General features: G+C 37.2%; 1 protein-coding gene across 2 annotated transcripts in view; it reads left to right on the top strand.

Annotated features, from left to right (window-relative positions):
- The window catches only part of cntnap5a (contactin associated protein family member 5a), a 246,610-nt gene that overhangs the window by 207,066 nt on the left and 20,475 nt on the right, over positions 1–19,069 (top strand). For both annotated transcript variants that reach the window (XM_087804487.1, XM_087804486.1), the window contains exons 19-20: positions 10,991–11,221; positions 18,268–18,401. In XM_087804487.1, the coding sequence (XP_087660613.1) occupies positions 10,991–11,221; positions 18,268–18,401 (365 nt within the window). The remainder of the gene's footprint in view (positions 1–10,990; positions 11,222–18,267; positions 18,402–19,069) is intronic.

The raw sequence follows: 19,069 nt of genomic DNA, 5'->3' as shown, positions 1-19,069 counted from the left end.
AAAAAAAAAAAAAGCCTTTAATTGTTATTTTATTGTATATTATATATGTTTTGTATTTTTTAAAAAACATTCTCATTCTCAATCTATATGCACTTATTTGGAGCTTCAATTAATACTCGGAAAAAACTAAAAACTGTCAGAGTTTACATAGAATTTAACAGTTGCAACAAGTAATAAATAAAAATAAATATATGATAACATTTGCAAGTGGGCCCAGAAACCTTTCTTTATGATGTGTTTTCCACCAGTGATGGTAAACTAGTCGCCACATCCTCTTTCAAAACTGAAACTCTGGTGATTGCTCCTGATGATAAGGTTCCAGGGTTGAGTCAGTACTTGGGTGACTTAGGTCAGTCTGTCAAACTGAGCCTGAGAAACCTGGGTGTTGTATTTGATAAAGACATGTCTCTTGTTCGACACTGAAGAAAACTGACCAGAAACTGTTTCCTTCAACTGAGAAAATTCTCTAAACTTAGGAAAATGTTGTCGGAACATGATCTGGATCTTATAATCCATGCGTTTGTTTCTTCTCGTCTGGACTATTGTAACAGTTTGTTTTCATGTCTTAACAAAAAGGATCTGTCTCGCCTGCAGTTGATTCAGAACTCTGCAGCAAGAATTCTAACCCGCTCTAGTAGAAGAACTCACATTTCTCCGATCCTTAAAACTCTTCACTGGCTTCCAGTTTCTTTCAGGATCAAATTCTGGTTCTTACTTTCAGATCTATTCATTGTCAGGCTCCTCCTTACATCACTGATCTGATCCAGCCTTACACCCCAGCTCGGGCTCTGAGGTCTGTGGATCAGAATCTACTGATGGTTCCTGAACACGGTTCAGGACCAGAGGAGAGAAATCCTTCCAGTCTGTTGCTCCTAAGCTTTGGAACCATCTTCCTCTCTCTTTGCGCTTGATGGATCTACTGACTCCTTTAAGAAACATCTTAAGACGTTTCTATTTGTTCAGGCTTTTCCTTGATTTTCTGGAACTCCTGTGTTGTTCTCAGTATTACCTTGATCTTTAAAGTATATACTTTTTTGAGTATTGTTTTGATTGTTTAAGCGCTTTGTGACCCTGGTCTGGAAAAGCGCTATATAAATAAATATTACTTAATTACTTACTTACTTACTCTTATAAAACACCGAACACGAGTCGGAGCACGTCGTCCTTTAAATATACTCATCATGTTGGAACCTGCCGAGTTCTTCCACTAAACCCTCCTCCACTCTTCAATAATACGACTCAGACCCCGACGGTGTAATTATGTGCAGTCACATAATCGTCATGAATGTGTCACTCGTATCTCGCGTGAATCATCCTTCACAGCTCTCAGAAAATAGAAGAAAAAGTAAGAAACGCTCCTATTGATCAAGTTTCGTAAAAAGCTTTTCAATAAAAACTTTGCTTGGAAAATCAAATCCTAACAAGATTCTCAACCGTTCAGTCAATGCGTGAGAAACACTTTTGCGTTTGCACCTTTAAGTGGTTCCAAAGATGCTGACAATTGTCTTTTGTCTTCAGGCAAAGTCAATTAACTCGCGACAAGATTAGTCCGTGTCGGGTTTTTCTGTCTCTGGCGGCTTAAAGCCGGCGTCCCCCGGACCCTCTCACGCACCACAGGCCACTTAAATGTCTGTTGTTTTTATTCCATGGACTGGTCTTTAGGTCAAAAAAAGGTGTATAGGTAATGTTTATATTATATAGGTTAAAGGTGTAAGGTAAATAGGTGCATTAATATACAACTCAACTAAACACTGAGTCAGCAGGATCACTGGGTCTGTATAGAGTTTATGTTTTACTCAATTTATTTCATGAAAAATTGACTCAGAGACCTGTAAACAAATGTGTTTGTGGTATCCCTTGTGTTATCTCGGGGTCAAGGTGACCCAGAGGCCTGAAAACAAGTGTGTTTGTGGTATCCCTTGTGTTATCTCGGGGTCAAGGTGACCCAGAGGCCTGAAAACAAGTGTGTTTGTGGTATCCCTTGTGTTATCTCGGGGTCAAGGTGACCCAGAGGCCTGAAAACGAGTGTGTTTGTGGTATCCTTTGTGTTATCTCGGGGTCAAGGTGACCCAGAGGCCTGAAAACGAGTGTGTTTGTGGTATCCCTTGTGTTATCTCGGGGTCAAGGTGACCCAGAGGCCTGAAAACAAGTGTTTGTGGTATCCCTTGTGTTATCTCGGGGTCAAGGTGACCAAGATGCCTGAAAACAAGTGTGTTTGTGGTATCCCTTGTGTTACCTCGGGGTCAAGGTGACCCAGAGGCCTGAAAACAAGTGTGTTTCTGGTATCCCTTGTGTTATCTCGGGGTCAAGGTGACCCAGAGGCCTGAAAACAAGTGTGTTTGTGGTATCCCTTGTGTTATCTCGGGGTCAAGGTGACCCAGAGGCCTGAACACAAGTGTGTTTGTGGTATCCCTTGTGTTATCTCGGGGTCAAGGTGACCCAGAGGCCTGAAAACAAGTGTGTTTGTGGTATCCCTTGTGTTATCTCGGGGTCAAGGTGACCCAGAGGCTTGAAAACAAGTGTGTTTGTGGTATCCCTTGTGTTATCTTGGGGTCAAGGTGACCCAGAGGCTTGAAAACAAGTGTGTTTGTGGTATCCCTTGTGTTATCTCGGGGTCAAGGTGACCCAGAGGCCTGAAAACAAGTGTGTTTGTGGTATCCCTTGTGTTATCTCGGGGTCAAGGTGAACCAGAGGCCTGAAAACGAGTGTGTTTGTGGTATCCCTTGTGTTATCTCGGGGTCAAGGTGACCCAGAGGCCTAAAAACGGGTGTGTTTGTGGTATCCCTTGTGTTATCTCGGGGTCAAGGTGACCCAGAGGCCTGAAAACGAGTGTGTTTCTGGTATCCCTTGTGTTATCTCGGGGTCAAGGTGACCCAGAGGCCTGAAAACAAGTGTGTTTGTGGTATCCCTTGTGTTATCTCTGGGTCAAGGTGACCCAGAGGCCTGAAAACAAGTGTGTTTGTGGTATCCCTTGTGTTATCTCGGTGTCAAGGTGACCCAGAGGCCTGAAAACAAGTGTGTTTGTGGTATCCTTTGTGTTATCTCGGGGTCAAGGTGACCAAGATGCCTGAAAACAAGTGTGTTTGTGGTATCCCTTGTGTTATCTCGGGGTCAAGGTGACCCAGAGGCCTGAAAACAAGTGTGTTTGTGGTATCCCTTGTGTTATCTTGGGGTCAAGGTGACCCAGAGGCCTGAAAACAAGTGTGTTTGTGGTATCCCTTGTGTTATCTCGGGGTCAAGGTGACCCAGAGGCCTGAAAACGAGTGTGTTTGTGGTATCCCTTGTGTTATCTCGGGGTCAAGGTGAACCAGAGGCCTGAAAACGAGTGTGTTTGTGGTATCTCTTGTGTTATCTCGGGGTCAAGGTGACCCAGAGGCCTGAAAACAAGTGTGTTTGTGGTATCTCTTGTGTTATCTCGGGGTCAAGGTGACCCAGAGGCCTGAAAACGAGTGTGTTTCTGGTATCCCTTGTGTTATCTCGGGGTCAAGGTGACCCAGACGCCTGAAAACGAGTGTGTTTCTGGTATCCCTTGTGTTATCTCGGGGTCAAGTTGACCCAGAGGCCTGAAAACAAGTGTGTTTGTGGTATCCCTTGTGTTATCTCAGGGTCAAGGTGACCAAGAGGCCTGAAAACAAGTGTGTTTGTGGTATCCCTTGTGCTGTCCCTGGTTCAAAGTAAACAAGAATCTTGACTTCGAAGGTAAATCATACTTTGGATAATTTCCCGTCTCTTTTCACAAAATAAAGCACCTTCCAGAAAGTAATAATCAATAAAACACGTAAAGTACGGGTCATGCTTTGTTTTCAAGATTATTTACCTTTCAATGAATGCATGAAAACTATGAAGGAACACGTGTGGAATAATGTACTTAAAAAAACATCTTAAGACACTTTTATTCGTGCAGTCTTTTTCTTGATTTTCTGAGACTCCTGTGTTCGTCTCGGTGTTGTCTGGACCTTCTAAGTATTTATTTTATTGAGTATTGTTTTGATTGTTTAAGCGCTTTGTGACCCTGGTCTGGAAAAGTGCTCTACAAATATAATAATAATAGAAAATCTTATATTCTAGTTTCTTCCAAGTACCACCTTTTTTCTCTCGATGACTGCAATTTTTTTTTTTGGCTTATTAAGGGGGTTGGAACCATCAGTTTTTTTTGTGCAGAAATCAGGTTGATTTATTTCCTGTGATCTATGTTTTTTATATTTGCACTTTGTTCTTGTTCTTCTTTTAAATGTAACTATCGTCTGCTGTGAACTGGAAACCCAATTTCCCAAAGGAGACCCCCAGATGGATTCATAAAGTCTAAAAACACAGAGGAGGTAATTTACAAAAAAACACAGAGATCCCCTGGCAATACTTATCCCGTGCGAAAAGGGCTAAAGATAAGAGAAATGAGTGGCCATAAATACTTGAAGAAATTAAGATCAGTCAGTCCCAAAAATTGCAAATACTTTAAACTTTATTTTGTGCGGCTTGCGAATAAACGCTAGTACTGGGAATTATACCTTAGACATCTAACGATGATAAGAAGGCCAATTCAAGAAAATCATATCTAGAAATTATAATTAACGTATAACACAACAAAAGGCAAATGCAAAGAAAAGCTGTATCTCATAACTGATTTCTTGTCAGGAAAAGCCTGAACAAATAAAAATGAACCGTGTTCAGGAACCATCAGTAGATTCTGATCCACAGACCTCAAAGCCCGAGCTGGGGTGTAAGTCTGGATCAGGGGCATCATAGCTCAGATGGTAGAGTGGTTGCCTGCAGTCCAAGAGGTTGTCGTTGTGTCCCTGAGCAAGACACTTTACCCTGATTGCTCCTGATGGCAGAATTGGCGCATGTGTGCAGCCTACTCCCATCAGTATGTGTGAATGGCTGTCAAAGCGCCTTGTGACCCTGGTCTAGAAAGGCGCTATATAAATAGACATTTATTATTATTATTATCAGATCACTGATGGAAGGTCTGACCATGAATAGATCTGAAAGTAAGAACCAGAATTTTTAAATGGATCCTGAAAGAAACTGGCAGACAGTGAAGAGTTTTAAGGATCGGAGAAATGTGAGTTCTTCTACTAGAGCGACTCAGAATTCTTGCTTCAGAGTTTTGTATCAACTGCAGTCGAGACACATCCTTCTTGTATAGACACCGAAATGAACTGTTACAATAGTCCAGACGAGAAGAAACAAACGCATGGATTACAAGCTCCAGATCATGTTGTGACAACATTTCCCTAAATTTAGAGATTTTTCTCAGTTGAAGGAAACTATTTACATACATTTTCATTATAAATTGTGACATTTATTTATTGATGGTGGATTTTTCCAACATATAAGATGTGCTGTGGATCAGAACACATTGGGAAACCCTAGACATATGGGCGACATTGAACTGAGTTATTTTTTATCAAATTTGACCAAATAAAAGATGCAGTGATTAAGTTTACAGTCACCATCTCTACACCAAAACCTCTTTTATCTACCATCAGTCCGTGAAGGGCAATAGCCAGTGACAATAAGGAATCAGCATTTCTCAGCCCTAGAAAGAAGATAGAAGGGGAACAAAGAAGTGCTGCTGCTGTGAAGAGTGGGGCGTGGGGGGAGTAAACTGTCAATAGGGGTGACGACAGCACTTTTACGGTGGAGAGAGGATGGCGGGTGACAAATTGATGTAACAAAAAGGAACTAAGGGCAGCAGACGTGGCAAATGGTTTATTTTGACCACGAGAAGAGCACAACCTCCACAGTAGGTGACCCGAATCGCTGGTGCAGAAAAAGCTTAGAGCAATGCGATAACAGGATTTTGCCGGAATACAGAGTTGTTCCCCGAGCTCGACTGGAAACGCTCCTCAAAAAGGACAAGTCCTGCGTAATAATGTCAATAAGTTTACAATTTCTGTCCACGTGTTCATTCCTCGAGTCAACCTTGTTAATGATCGTTAAGAAACAATAGTTTCAGAGAAAAGTAATGCAGTAATGTAAGTAAAGCAGTTACGACTTCGTCAAGAGTCATGTGGTCTGTAAATACTACAACACCAGAGTCAAGTACTGGAAAATACTACACATATATACTTGTTACTGCACTATCACAACACCAGAGTCAATTACTCGACAATACTACACATATATACTTGTTACTGCACTATCACAACACCAGAGTCAAGTACTGGACAATACTACACATATATACTTGTTACTACACTATCACAACACCAGAGTCAAGTACTGGACAATACTACACATATATCCTTGTTACTACACTATCACAACACCAGAGTCAAGTACTGGACAATACTACACATATATACTTGTTACTGCACTATCACAACACCAGAGTCAATTACTCGACAATACTACACATATATACTTGTTACTGCACTATCACAACACCAGAGTCAAGTACTGGACAATACTACACATATATACTTGTTACTACACTATCACAACACCAGAGTCAAGTACTGGACAATACTACACATATATCCTTGTTACTACACTATCACAACACCAGAGTCAAGTACTGGACAATACTACACATATATACTTGTTACTACACTATCACAACACCAGAGTCAAGTACTGGAAAATACTACACATATATCCTTGTTTCTACACTATCACAACACCAGAGTCAAGTACTGGACAATACTACACATATATGCTTGTTACTACACTATCACAACACCAGAGTCAAGTACTGACAATACTACACATATATACTTGTTACTACACTATCACAACACCAGAGTCAAGTACTGGACAATACTACACATATATACTTGTTACTACACTATCACAACACCAGAGTCAAGTACTGGAAAATACTACACATATATCCTTGTTTCTACACTATCACAACACCAGAGTCAAGTACTGGACAATACTACACATATATACTTGTTAGTACACTATCACAACACCAGAGTCAAGTACTGGACAATACTACACATATATACTTGTTACTACACTATCACAACACCAGAGTCAAGTACTGACAATACTACACATATATACTTGTTACTACACTATCACAACACCAGAGTCAAGTACTGGACAATACTACACATATATACTTGTTACTACACTATCACTATATATTGTAATGTATGATGTTGTTGCCCCTGGGCACTGAATCTATAGATTTTTTTTCTTCCTAGTTTTCATATGGTTTACATTTCCAATAAGTGTGTTTGAAATACAATAATGTTTATTTTTACTTACGATTAACATGCAAATATTCAAAGCGTTTGTTCATTTTCATGATGCGATTACACTTTCGGGCCTCTAGATGGCAGCAGTCATAACGTCCTTCACAGTAGTAAGTAAGTAAGTAAGTAAGTAATATTTATTTATATAGTGTTTTTCGAGACCAGGGTCACAAAGCGCTAAGACAATCAAAACAATACTCAAAAAAGTACATACTTTAAAGATCAAGATAATACTGAGAACAACACAGGAGTTCGAGAAATTCAAAAAGTACATACTTTAAAGATCAAGATAATACTGAGAACAACACAGGAGTTCGAGAAATTCAAAAAGTACATACTTTAAAGATCAAGATAATACTGAGAACAACACAGGAGTTCCAGAAAATCAAGGAAAAGCCTGAACAAATAGAAACGTCTTAAGATGTTTCTTAAAGAAGTCAGTAGATCCATCAAGCGCAAAGAGAGAATTTTTTATTTATATAGCGCTTTTCCAGACCAGGGTCACAAAGTGCTTAAACAATCAAAACAATATTCAGTAAAGTATATACTTTAAAGGTCAAGATAAAACTAAGAACAACAAAGGAATTCCAGAAAATCAAGGAAAAGCCTGAACAAATAAAAACCTCTTAAGATGTTTCTTAAAGGAGTCAGTAGATCATCAAACGCAAAGAGAGAGAAGATCGTTCCGAAAGCTTAGTAAAGTGAGAAAAAAGGGTATTTTTCGGCAAAGGCGAGACCACAAAGGGGGTTAAAAGCCGCTTTTAAAAAAAGAAGCCGAGTCGGCAGTTAAGTTGGATAGAAGACAGAGGTGAAATTACCAGCTGTCTTGTTGACGTGAAGCCATCCACGGCGATAAAAGAACAGATTGGTGTGTTCCTCCGGCGGAACCGCTTGTCTATTTAAATCCTTAGCATCAAGAAGAGTGTCAACAGGCTCCATCTCATTCCGGGGAGCGTCGAGCTAAATTGCAGTCAATAAAGGTTTCATTAGCTTCAAAGAGTGAGGCTGTGACACCGGGCGACGCGCTCACTGAGAATGATCGTCTTCGCCGACGCTCCCTCGCCACCGAGCGCTTTACAGTCTCTGCACCTAAAGATGGAGATTCATTGACTTGTTGTGCCACTTTAGGGCCTGTAGGGACAGCAACTTTAACCTTTTACATGCTTTTATGGGTTGCAGGGTTACACACACTGTTGTGTAACGGTCCTAAAAACAAATTGTGTCCTTTATTTAAGTGGAGCTTTGATAGCGTTGTGTTTCGTGGTGAAACAAAATGAACAATTGAATGGATGCTAGAGAGATGAGAGGGTGAAAAACAACATGGCAGGAAGTCATTATGTTTAGGGATAGATTTTTTTATCTAAGTAGACGAGTAACAAATGGTGAACACAGTCAACCATCCACCATGGAAACTTATATATCAGGTAATAACGTTGTAATTACTTTATAATATTGCTGGAGTTATAGAGATAAAACCAAGAAATATTAATAATTTCTACTGGTTGTAATTAGGTTTTTGTATTGACAAAAATATTTTTGCTACGATATGTATCACGATACAGGGACAAAATACTATATATATACATATATATATATATATATATCATGATATTGTAGTAACAAGGTTATATGTGTAGTATTGTCCAGTACTTGACTCTGGTGTTGTGATAGCGTATTAACTAGTATATACTGTATGTGTAGTATTGTCCAGTACTTGACTCTGGTGTTGTGATAGTGTAGTAACAAGTATATATGTGTAGTATTGTCGAGTACCTGACTCTGGTGTTGTGATAGTGTAATAACAAGTATATTTGTGTAGTATTGTCCAGTACTTGACTCTGGTGTTGTGATAGTGTAGTAACAAGTATATATGTGTAGTACTGTCGAGTACCTGACTCTGGTGTTGTGATAGTGTAGTAACAAGTATATATATGTAGTATTGTCCAGTACTTGACTCTGGTGTTGTGATAGTGTAGTAACAAGTATATATGTGTAGTATTGTCGAGTACCTGACTCTGGTGTTGTGATAGTGTAGTAACAAGTATATTTGTGTAGTATTGTCCAGTACTTGACTCTGGTGTTGTGATAGTGTAGTAACAAGTATATATGTGTAGTATTGTCGAGTACCTGACTCTGGTGTTGTGATAGTGTAGTAACAAGTATATATATGTAGTATTGTCCAGTACTTGATTAAATGGTTCCTTTGCCTGCAGAGACCATAATGACTGATGCCGGAAACCAATTGCAACATGTAAATGAACAAACACAACGAATATTTGATAAGAAAATTGTAAAAAAAAAAAAAAAAAAAATTATATTTACACAGATGTTATTGAACTATTTCCCAAAAAAATCATAAATTTGCAAGCAAAAAAACTAAACAAATTATAAAATAGTTCTAAACGGGGATCAATACAGTACTGTCGAACTTCTATATTATATTGTGGAAAGAAATATACTGATCGATAATATCAATGTTTTATAACAACCCTAATGGTCTTCTAGGAATAAAAAAAAAGACAGATATTACCCAGAATTCCTGATAAAAGATACAGGTTATTTTTATTTTTTTCCAACATAAAATTGTCAAGAGAGTACCTCAGTATATATGTCCAGATTTACATGCATCACATCCAAATATGTACATATATCAATGGATTCGATCTGGTCGCTGGTCATGTGTATGGATTCAATGAAAAAGACATTGTGAGCTGCCAAAAACATTACTATGTCATCAGTACCTCATCCTGACTGTCGACAGTAAAGTTAAAAAGACCCAAAAAGAGTCGTGAAAACTGAAGTGTCTTCACTGTTTTGTGCGTGATTATCATGGTTTCAAGTTTTGCTTCAAACAGACTAAAAACTTGATTGTTGTCTTGTAATTTGTTCTGGAAAATGTTCCTCAATTTGTATAAAAAATATATATTCTATGTACAAACTGTTTAGAAGTTGTTTTACACGGATGTTTTTGAACTATTCACCATAAGTTGTCAGGACAATACCTAAGTTTATATGTTTACATGCATCACATTAAAATATGAACATATATCAATGGATTCGATCTGGTCGCTGGTCATGTGTATGGATTCAATGAAAAAGACATTGTGAGCTGCCAAAAACATTAATATGTCATCAGTACCTCATCCTGACTGTCGACAGTAAAGTTAAAAAGACCCAAAAACAGTCGTGAAAACTGAAGTGTCTTCACTGTTTTGTGCGTGATTATCATGGTTCCAAGTTTTGCTTCAAACAGACTAAAAACTTGATTGTTGTCTTGTATTTTGTTCTGGGAAATGTTACTCAATTTGTATAAAAAAAATATATTCCATGTACAAACTGTTTAGAAGTTGTTTTACACGGATGTTATTGAACTATTCACCATAAGTTGTCAGGACAGTACCTCAGTATATATGTTTACATGCATCACATCCAAATATGTACATATATTAATTGGTTCGATCTGGTGATGTGAATGGATTAAATAATGATGCCGTTGACGAATAAACAAGACATGATGTCATCGATTCATGTCAATGAAAAAACCCACAAACCCACATTCTCTTTTAGTCACAGCCTGGTTCACCTCAAAATGAAACCTTTGGCTTTGAGGAAACGTTTTATCCTTTAACTGGCGGCGCTTCTCCGTCCGTCCGTCCGTCCGTCCGTCCGTCAGCCTCTTATTAAGCAGAGCGAGTCAAGCGTGTAAGACTCCCTGAGCTGTGAGTCGGCCTTCATCTTCCGTCGTTCTGAGCTCTTTGTTCTGTGCCCTTGCTCCCGTGCAGAGGTGTCGGTGTCCTTCGACAGGGATTCCTCGGTGACCTACACCTTCCAGGAGCCCTTCTCGGTGATGCTGAACAGAAGCTCGGCGGCCTCCGGCGTGTCGGTGGAGAGCAGCAGCAGCCGGGCGCGGGAGGATATTTCCTTCAGCTTCATCACCTCGCAGAGTCCCGCCATGTTGCTGATCGTCAACACCTTCAGTCAGCAGTACATCGCCGTCATCCTGGCCCGGAATGGTAGGTTCACTGACTGATGCGGTCTGACTTGTTAGGTTCTGAAAATGATACCTTTGGTTCCACTGATGCAACAATACAGTTATTAAAATGCATTTTCTGGTGTAGATAAATACTACATTACAAATACTATAATGTTAGATATTTAAAAGTATCCTTTATCAGTGTGAACTTCCTCATATAATCTCACTATTTTTCAAACGGATGCATTTATTTTGAAAGATTCATCTACATCTAAAAAGGGTTAAAGGTTTTTTTTTTCCCTGAAATTCAAATCCAACGTTAGAATTGGTCGACAGTGATGCAAATATACCTTAAAGTGGTCTTAAGGATGATCTGCTAAACCAGAAATCACCTCATTAAATACTTATTTTAAATCAGTTTTTATGGAATTAGACGCACCTTTTGTTCAGTGATTATTTATTTATTTTATGTTATCTCCGAGTCAAGGTGAACCAGGGGCCTGAAAAGAAATTGGTTTGTGGTATCCCTTGTGTTTTTTTCGGGTTCAAGGTCACCCAGAGACCTGTAAACGAGCATGTTTTTGGTATTCCTTGTGTTATCCTAGGGTCAAGGTGACTCAGAGGCCTGTAAACAAATGTGTGTGTGGTATCCCTTGTGTTATCTCGGGATCAAGGTGAACCAGAGGCTTGAGAAAACAAATGTGTTTTAGGTATCCCTTATGTTATCGTAGCATCAAGGTGACCCAGAGGCCTGAAAACAAGTGTGTTTGTGGTATCCCTTGTGTTATCCTAGGGTCAAGGTGACTCAGAGGCCTGTAAACAAATGTGTGTGTGGTATCCCTTGTGTTATCTCGGGATCAAGGTGAACCAGAGGCTTGAGAAAACAAATGTGTTTGAGGTATCCCTTATTTTATCGTAGCGTCAAGGTGACCAAGAGGCCTGAAAACGAGTGTGTTTGTGGTATCCCTTGTGTTATCCTAGGGTCAAGGTGACTCAGAGGCCTGTAAACAAATGTGTGTGTGGTATCCCTTGTGTTATCTCGGGATCAAGGTGAACCAGAGGCTTGAGAAAACAAATGTGTTTGAGGTATCCCTTATGTTATCGTAGCGTCAAGGTGACCCAGAGGCCTGAAAACAAGTGTGTTTGTGGTATCCTTTGTGTTGTCCCTGGTTTAAAGTGAACCACCTCCACTAATGCTTATTTATTTTCGGAAGCCGGGGAGGTCGTTGACCTTGACCCTGAGACAACACAAGAGTTGAATTCGTTCATTTCAGGTCAAAAATGTATAAACAATAACACATTAACAACACATGTTTAAAGCTCCTGAGGGCCACAATACAAAAGTACATCGAGAGGCAAATATTGTGTATGATATGTGCTCATATACTCTTTAATCAAGATGTTTTTACTACCATTTTTAGATGCATTTTTAGTAAGTAGAAATTTTCAATTTAATTTTATCCAACATGGGTTATAATAATAATAATAATAATAATAAACATGGAATGTTCAGGACACAGAAAGACGCTTCACGACAAAGGATGAAAAGGCTTAAACAAATACAGAAATACAATCACAAGTAAATATTTTGGAACAGGTGGGTTTTAAGGAGTGATTTAAAAGTTGGAAATATTGTTTTAAAAATCAATAATAAGGACAACGTAGGAAAATGGCTGAGAGTTTAATTGATTATGTCATAATGACCTGACATTGTAAAGATAAACATCACTTGTTGTTTTTATGATTTATTCACCAGATAAAATAAAAGTTCTTATTTCAAAAGCATTTACCTTTTTTCCAATTGATATTGAGGGACAACAAACACCCACAAAAAAGGGTCAAATAATAACCCTGATAAGAGGTTCAAAGTAGTCCTAACTAAAAAAACAAAAGATGGAAGAAACTAAAATAATGTGTGAGTCATCAGTGTAACTACTTTTGAACCACTGCCCATCTTTTTTAGCCAACCTTAGAATTTGTGATGAATCATCGAGCTAAGAAAGGTCCCGTCAGGTTTTCTTGACCCGAGGCATGCATCGGCTCTGACAAGGACCACCAAGTAAAACCTCAAATAATGAAGGAAAATAAACAACAACCCTCGGAGACATTCTTTACCGACTAAATCGGTGCCGAAAATAATAAGTGAGCTGCCAAAAACATTACTATGTCATTACCTGACTGTCGACAGTAAAGTTAAAAAGACCCCAAAAGAGTCGTGAAAACTGAAGTGTCTCCACTGCTAGAGTGTGCGTGATTATCATGGTTCCAAGTTTTGCTTCAAACAGACTAATATTGTGTGTGTCCTGTAGAATCCATTAGACTTTTAATATGAATGATATTTCAAATGCTAAAAAAAAGTTATGGAAATACAATTATTAAAGTCATAAATGAAGTAGAAAATAAGTGTCATTCATTTTTTTTTTTACAAACTTTTGTTCACAGAAATATTTTACAAATATCCAATTAGTCGTTGTGTTACTTCTTAGTCACTTATTGTCGTTAAAAAATACACGATGATGATGTTATTTGATGAATAATAAACTGTTTATCTTCGGTCAAGGTGACTCAGAGGCCTGTAAACAAATGTGTTTGTGGTATCACTTGTGTTATCTCGGGGTCAAGGTGACCCAGAGGCTTGAAAAACAAATGTGTTTGTGGTATCCCTTATGTTATCTCGGGGTCAAGGTGACTGCTAGAGTGTGCGTGATTATCATGGTTCCAAGTTTTGCCTCAAACGGTATTATTGTTATCTTGAATTTTGTTCTGGGAAATGTTTCTCAAGTTGTATAAAAAAAAAAAGAAATTCCATGTCTCAACAACGTGTACCAACTGTTTAGCAGTTGTTTTTACAAGGATTTTATTGAACTATTTACCATAAATTAGTAACGGTTATGAAATTAAATATGATTTGCAAGAAGAAAAAAAAAACATAACAAATTATAAAATTGGGGAAAACAGGAATCAATACAGTACTGTCGAACTTCTATATTATATTTTCGGAAAGAAATATACTGATCAATAATATCAATATTTTCTAACAACTCTAATGTTTTTCTAAGACATATATTTGACAGATATTACCCAGAATTCCTGATAGAAGAATACAGGTTATTTCCTCACCCTGACTGTCGACAGTAAAGTTAAAAAGACCCAAAATGTGTTGTGAAAACTGAAGTGTCTTCACTGCTAGAGTCTCCGTGATTATCATGGTTCAAGTTTTGCTTCAAACAGACTAAAAATACGAGTGTTATCTTGAATTTTGTTCCGGGAAATGTTCCTCAAGTTGTATAAAAAAATATATATTCCATGTCTCAACACTGTGTACCAACTGTTTAGCAGTTGTTTTTACACGGATTTTATTGAACTATTTACCATAAATTAATAACGGTTATGAAATTAAATATGATTTGCAAGAAGAAAAAACAAACATAACAAATTATAAAATTGGGGAAAACAGGAATCAATACAGTTCTGTCGAACTTCTATATTATATTTTAGAAAGAAATTTACTGATCAATAATATCAATATTTTCTAACAACTCTAATGTTTTTTTAAGACAAATATTTGACAGATATTACCCAGAATTCCTGATAGAACAATACAGGTTATTTCCTCACCCTGACTGTCGACAGTAAAGTTAAAAAGACCCAAAATGTGTTGTGAAAACTGAAGTGTCTTCACTGCTAGAGTCTCCGTGATTATCATGGTTCAAGTTTTGCTTCAAACAGACTAAAAATACGAGTGTTATCTTGAATTTTGTTCCGGGAAATGTTTCCCAAGTTGTATAAAAAAAAAGATATTCCATGTCTCAACACTGTGTACCAACTGTTTAGCAGTTGTTTTTACACAGATTTTATTGAACTATTTACCATAAATTAATAACGGTTATGAAATTAAATATGATTTGCAAGAAGAAAAAAAAAACATAACAAATTATAAAATTGGGGAAAACAGGAATCAATACAGTACTGTCGAACTTCTATATTATATTTCGGAAAGAAATATACTGATCAATAATATCAATATTTTCTAACAACTCTAATGTTTTTCTAAGACAAATATTTGACAGATATTACCCAGAATTCCAGATAGAAGAATACAGGTTATTTCCTCACCCTGACTGTCGACAGTAAAGTTAAAAAGACCCAAAATGTGTTGTGAAAACTGAAGTGTCTTCACTGCTAGAGTCTCCGTGATTATCATGGTTCAAGTTTTGCTTCAAACAGACTAAATATACGAGTGTTATCTTGAATTTTGTTCCGGGAAATGTTCCTCAAGTTGTATAAAAAAAAAAGATATTCCATGTCTCAACACTGTGTACCAACTGTTTAGCAGTTGTTTTTACACGGATTTTATTGAACTATTTACCATAAATTAATAACGGTTATGAAATTAAATATGATTTGCAAGAAGAAAAAAAAAACATAACAAATTATAAAATTGGGGAAAACAGGAATCAATACAGTACTGTCGAACTTCTATATTATATTTCGGAAAGAAATATACTGATCAATAATATCAATATTTTCTAACAACTCTAATGTTTTTCTAAGACAAATATTTGACAGATATTACCCAGAATTCCAGATAGAAGAATAAAGGTTATTTCCTCACCCTGACTGTCGACAGTAAAGTTAAAAAGACCCAAAATGTGTTGTGAAAACTGAAGTGTCTTCACTGCTAGAGTCTCCATGATTATCATGGTTCAAGTTTTGCTTCAAACAGACTAAATATACGAGTGTTATCTTGAATTTTGTTCCGGGAAATGTTCCTCAAGTTGTATAAAAAAAAAAGATATTCCATGTCTCAACACTGTGTACCAACTGTTTAGCAGTTGTTTTTACACGGATTTTATTGAACTATTTACCATAAATTAATAACGGTTATGAAATTAAATATGATTTGCAAGAAGAAAAAAAAAACATAACAAATTATAAAATTGGGGAAAACAGGAATCAATACAGTACTGTCGAACTTCTATATTATATTTCGGAAAGAAATATACTGATCAATAATATCAATATTTTCTAACAACTCTAATGTTTTTCTAAGACAAATATTTGACAGAAATTACCCAGAATTCCAGATAGAAGAATACAGGTTATTTCCTCACCCTGACTGTCGACAGTAAAGTTAAAAAGACCCAAAATGTGTTGTGAAAACTGAAGCGTCTTCACTGCTAGAGTCTCCGTGATTATCATGGTTCAAGTTTTGCTTCAAACAGACTAAAAATACGAGTGTTATCTTGTATTTTGTTCCGGGAAATGTTCCTCAAGTTGTATAAAAAAAAGCTATTCCATGTCTCAACACTGTGTACCAACTGTTTAGCAGTTGTTTTTACACGGATTTTATTGAACTATTTACCATAAATTAATAACGGTTATGAAATTAAATATGATTTGCAAGAAGAAAAAACAAACATAACAAATTATAAAATTGGGGAAAACAGGAATCAATACAGTTCTGTCGAACTTCTATATTATATTTTAGAAAGAAATTTACTGATCAATAATATCAATATTTTCTAACAACTCTAATGTTTTTCTAAGACAAATATTTGACAGATATTACCCAGAATTCCAGATAGAAGAATACAGGTTATTTCCTCACCCTGACTGTCGACAGTAAAGTTAAAAAGACCCAAAATGTGTTGTGAAAACTGAAGTGTCTTCACTGCTAGAGTCTCCGTGATTATCATGGTTCAAGTTTTGCTTCAAACAGACTAAATATACGAGTGTTATCTTGAATTTTGTTCCGGGAAATGTTTCTCAAGTTGTATAAAAAAAAAGATATTCCATGTCTCAACACTGTGTACCAACTGTTTAGCAGTTGTTTTTACACGGATTTTATTGAACTATTTACCATAAATTAGTAACGGTTATGAAATTAAATATGATTTGCAAGAAGAAGAAAAAAAACATAACAAATTATAAAATTGGGGAAAAGAGGAATCAATACAGTACTGTCGAACTTCTATATTATATTTCGGAAAGAAATATACTGATCAATAATATCAATATTTTCTAACAACTCTAATGTTTTTCTAAGACAAATATTTGACAGATATTACCCAGAATTCCTGATAGAAGAATACAGGTTATTTCCTCACCCTGACTGTCGACAGTAAAGTTAAAAAGACCCAAAATGTGTTGTGAAAACTGAAGTGTCTTCACTGCTAGAGTCTCCGTGATTATCATGGTTCAAGTTTTGCTTCAAACAGACTAAAAATACGAGTGTTATCTTGAATTTTGTTCCGGGAAATGTTCCTCAAGTTGTATAAAAAAAAGCTATTCCATGTCTCAACACTGTGTACCAACTGTTTAGCAGTTGTTTTTACACGGATTTTATTGAACTATTTACCATAAATTAATAACGGTTATGAAATTAAATATGATTTGCAAGAAGAAAAAACAAACATAACAAATTATAAAATTGGGGAAAACAGGAATCAATACAGTTCTGTCGAACTTCTATATTATATTTTAGAAAGAAATTTACTGATCAATAATATCAATATTTTCTAACAACTCTAATGTTTTTCTAAGACAAATATTTGACAGATATTACCCAGAATTCCAGATAGAAGAATACAGGTTATTTCCTCACCCTGACTGTCGACAGTAAAGTTAAAAAGACCCAAAATGTGTTGTGAAAACTGAAGTGTCTTCACTGCTAGAGTCTCCGTGATTATCATGGTTCAAGTTTTGCTTCAAACAGACTAAAAATACGAGTGTTATCTTGAATTTTGTTCCGGGAAATGTTCCTCAAGTTGTATAAAAAAAAGATATTCCATGTCTCAACACTGTGTACCAACTGTTTAGCAGTTGTTTGAGATGTTTTTCCCAGGAGCGTCTCCAGAGTGTGTCGGCATCTGTCAGGCTTTAGAATATCGGTGCATTTATGGTCCGGCTTATGTGACACGGGAGGAAAGTAGAGTTTGTAGAAAGTGAAAGTATAATTACCGAGTTGAGAACTTTGAATAAAGCTTTCCAGAGAATTTCACAGGGATATGCATGGAGTTTAAAAAAAAAAACCCAGAGTGAGAGAGTAAAATGTCTTCTTTTTTTTTTACGATTCGTCTCCAGGGAGTCTGCAGATCTGGTATCACCTTCACACTGACAGAGAGCCAGACGTGTTCACCCCCACCGACCGGAGTCTAGCAGACCGTCGACTCCACAGAGTACGCATCCACCGAGTAGGAAGAAAGCTCTACGTGCAGGTGAGTTTGTTTTTCACATCATTATTCACCGGCAAGATGCCGGGCGTCCGTCTGCGCGCGATATGCAGAGACGCCGTCCTCGGCTCCGTTGCTCACATGCGACTAATTTCAATGTCACGCTGAGCTACCTTTGCCTGTTTTATCGTGTTACTTCTTGATCTTATTTCCACCCCCCACACACACCCCCATTCATGTTCCGGGCGTTTGATTGTTGACTTTGTTACTTTCTTCTGTTCTATTTCCTTCTGGAGCTGCCACCGGTTTTGAAATGTTCTGCATATATTTGCCCGATCTTGTTATTCAGCATAACTTTGGCTTGTCAGGAAGCGTGTAATCCAGCAGGATGAACTTTTTCTTTTTTTTTTTTGTAGTTATTTACAGGAATAGTGCTGCAGGCTAAACATGGCAAAACACATTTGTGGACATGGTTGTCTGCTACTGCTGCATTTTGATCACACGTTCAAGTGAAGACAGTATTGAATGTCAAGATAAAAAGTCCAATTGCTTGACTTACCTAATAAACTGCTATGTTTTGTAGTTTATTTAACAATAATTAACCATATCCAAACTTAGTTTGCAGAACTTTTCGAAACACTGCATCGCTTTTTGGCCCCTAAAAGCAACATAAAGTAGAAACAAAAAACTATATACTATAGGAAATATCTATA

Source organism: Callionymus lyra, chromosome 12, assembly GCF_982586985.1.
Source record: "Callionymus lyra chromosome 12, fCalLyr1.hap1.1, whole genome shotgun sequence".
Lineage (NCBI taxonomy): Eukaryota > Metazoa > Chordata > Actinopteri > Syngnathiformes > Callionymidae > Callionymus > Callionymus lyra.
This window is presented reverse-complemented; position numbering and strand designations above follow the sequence as displayed.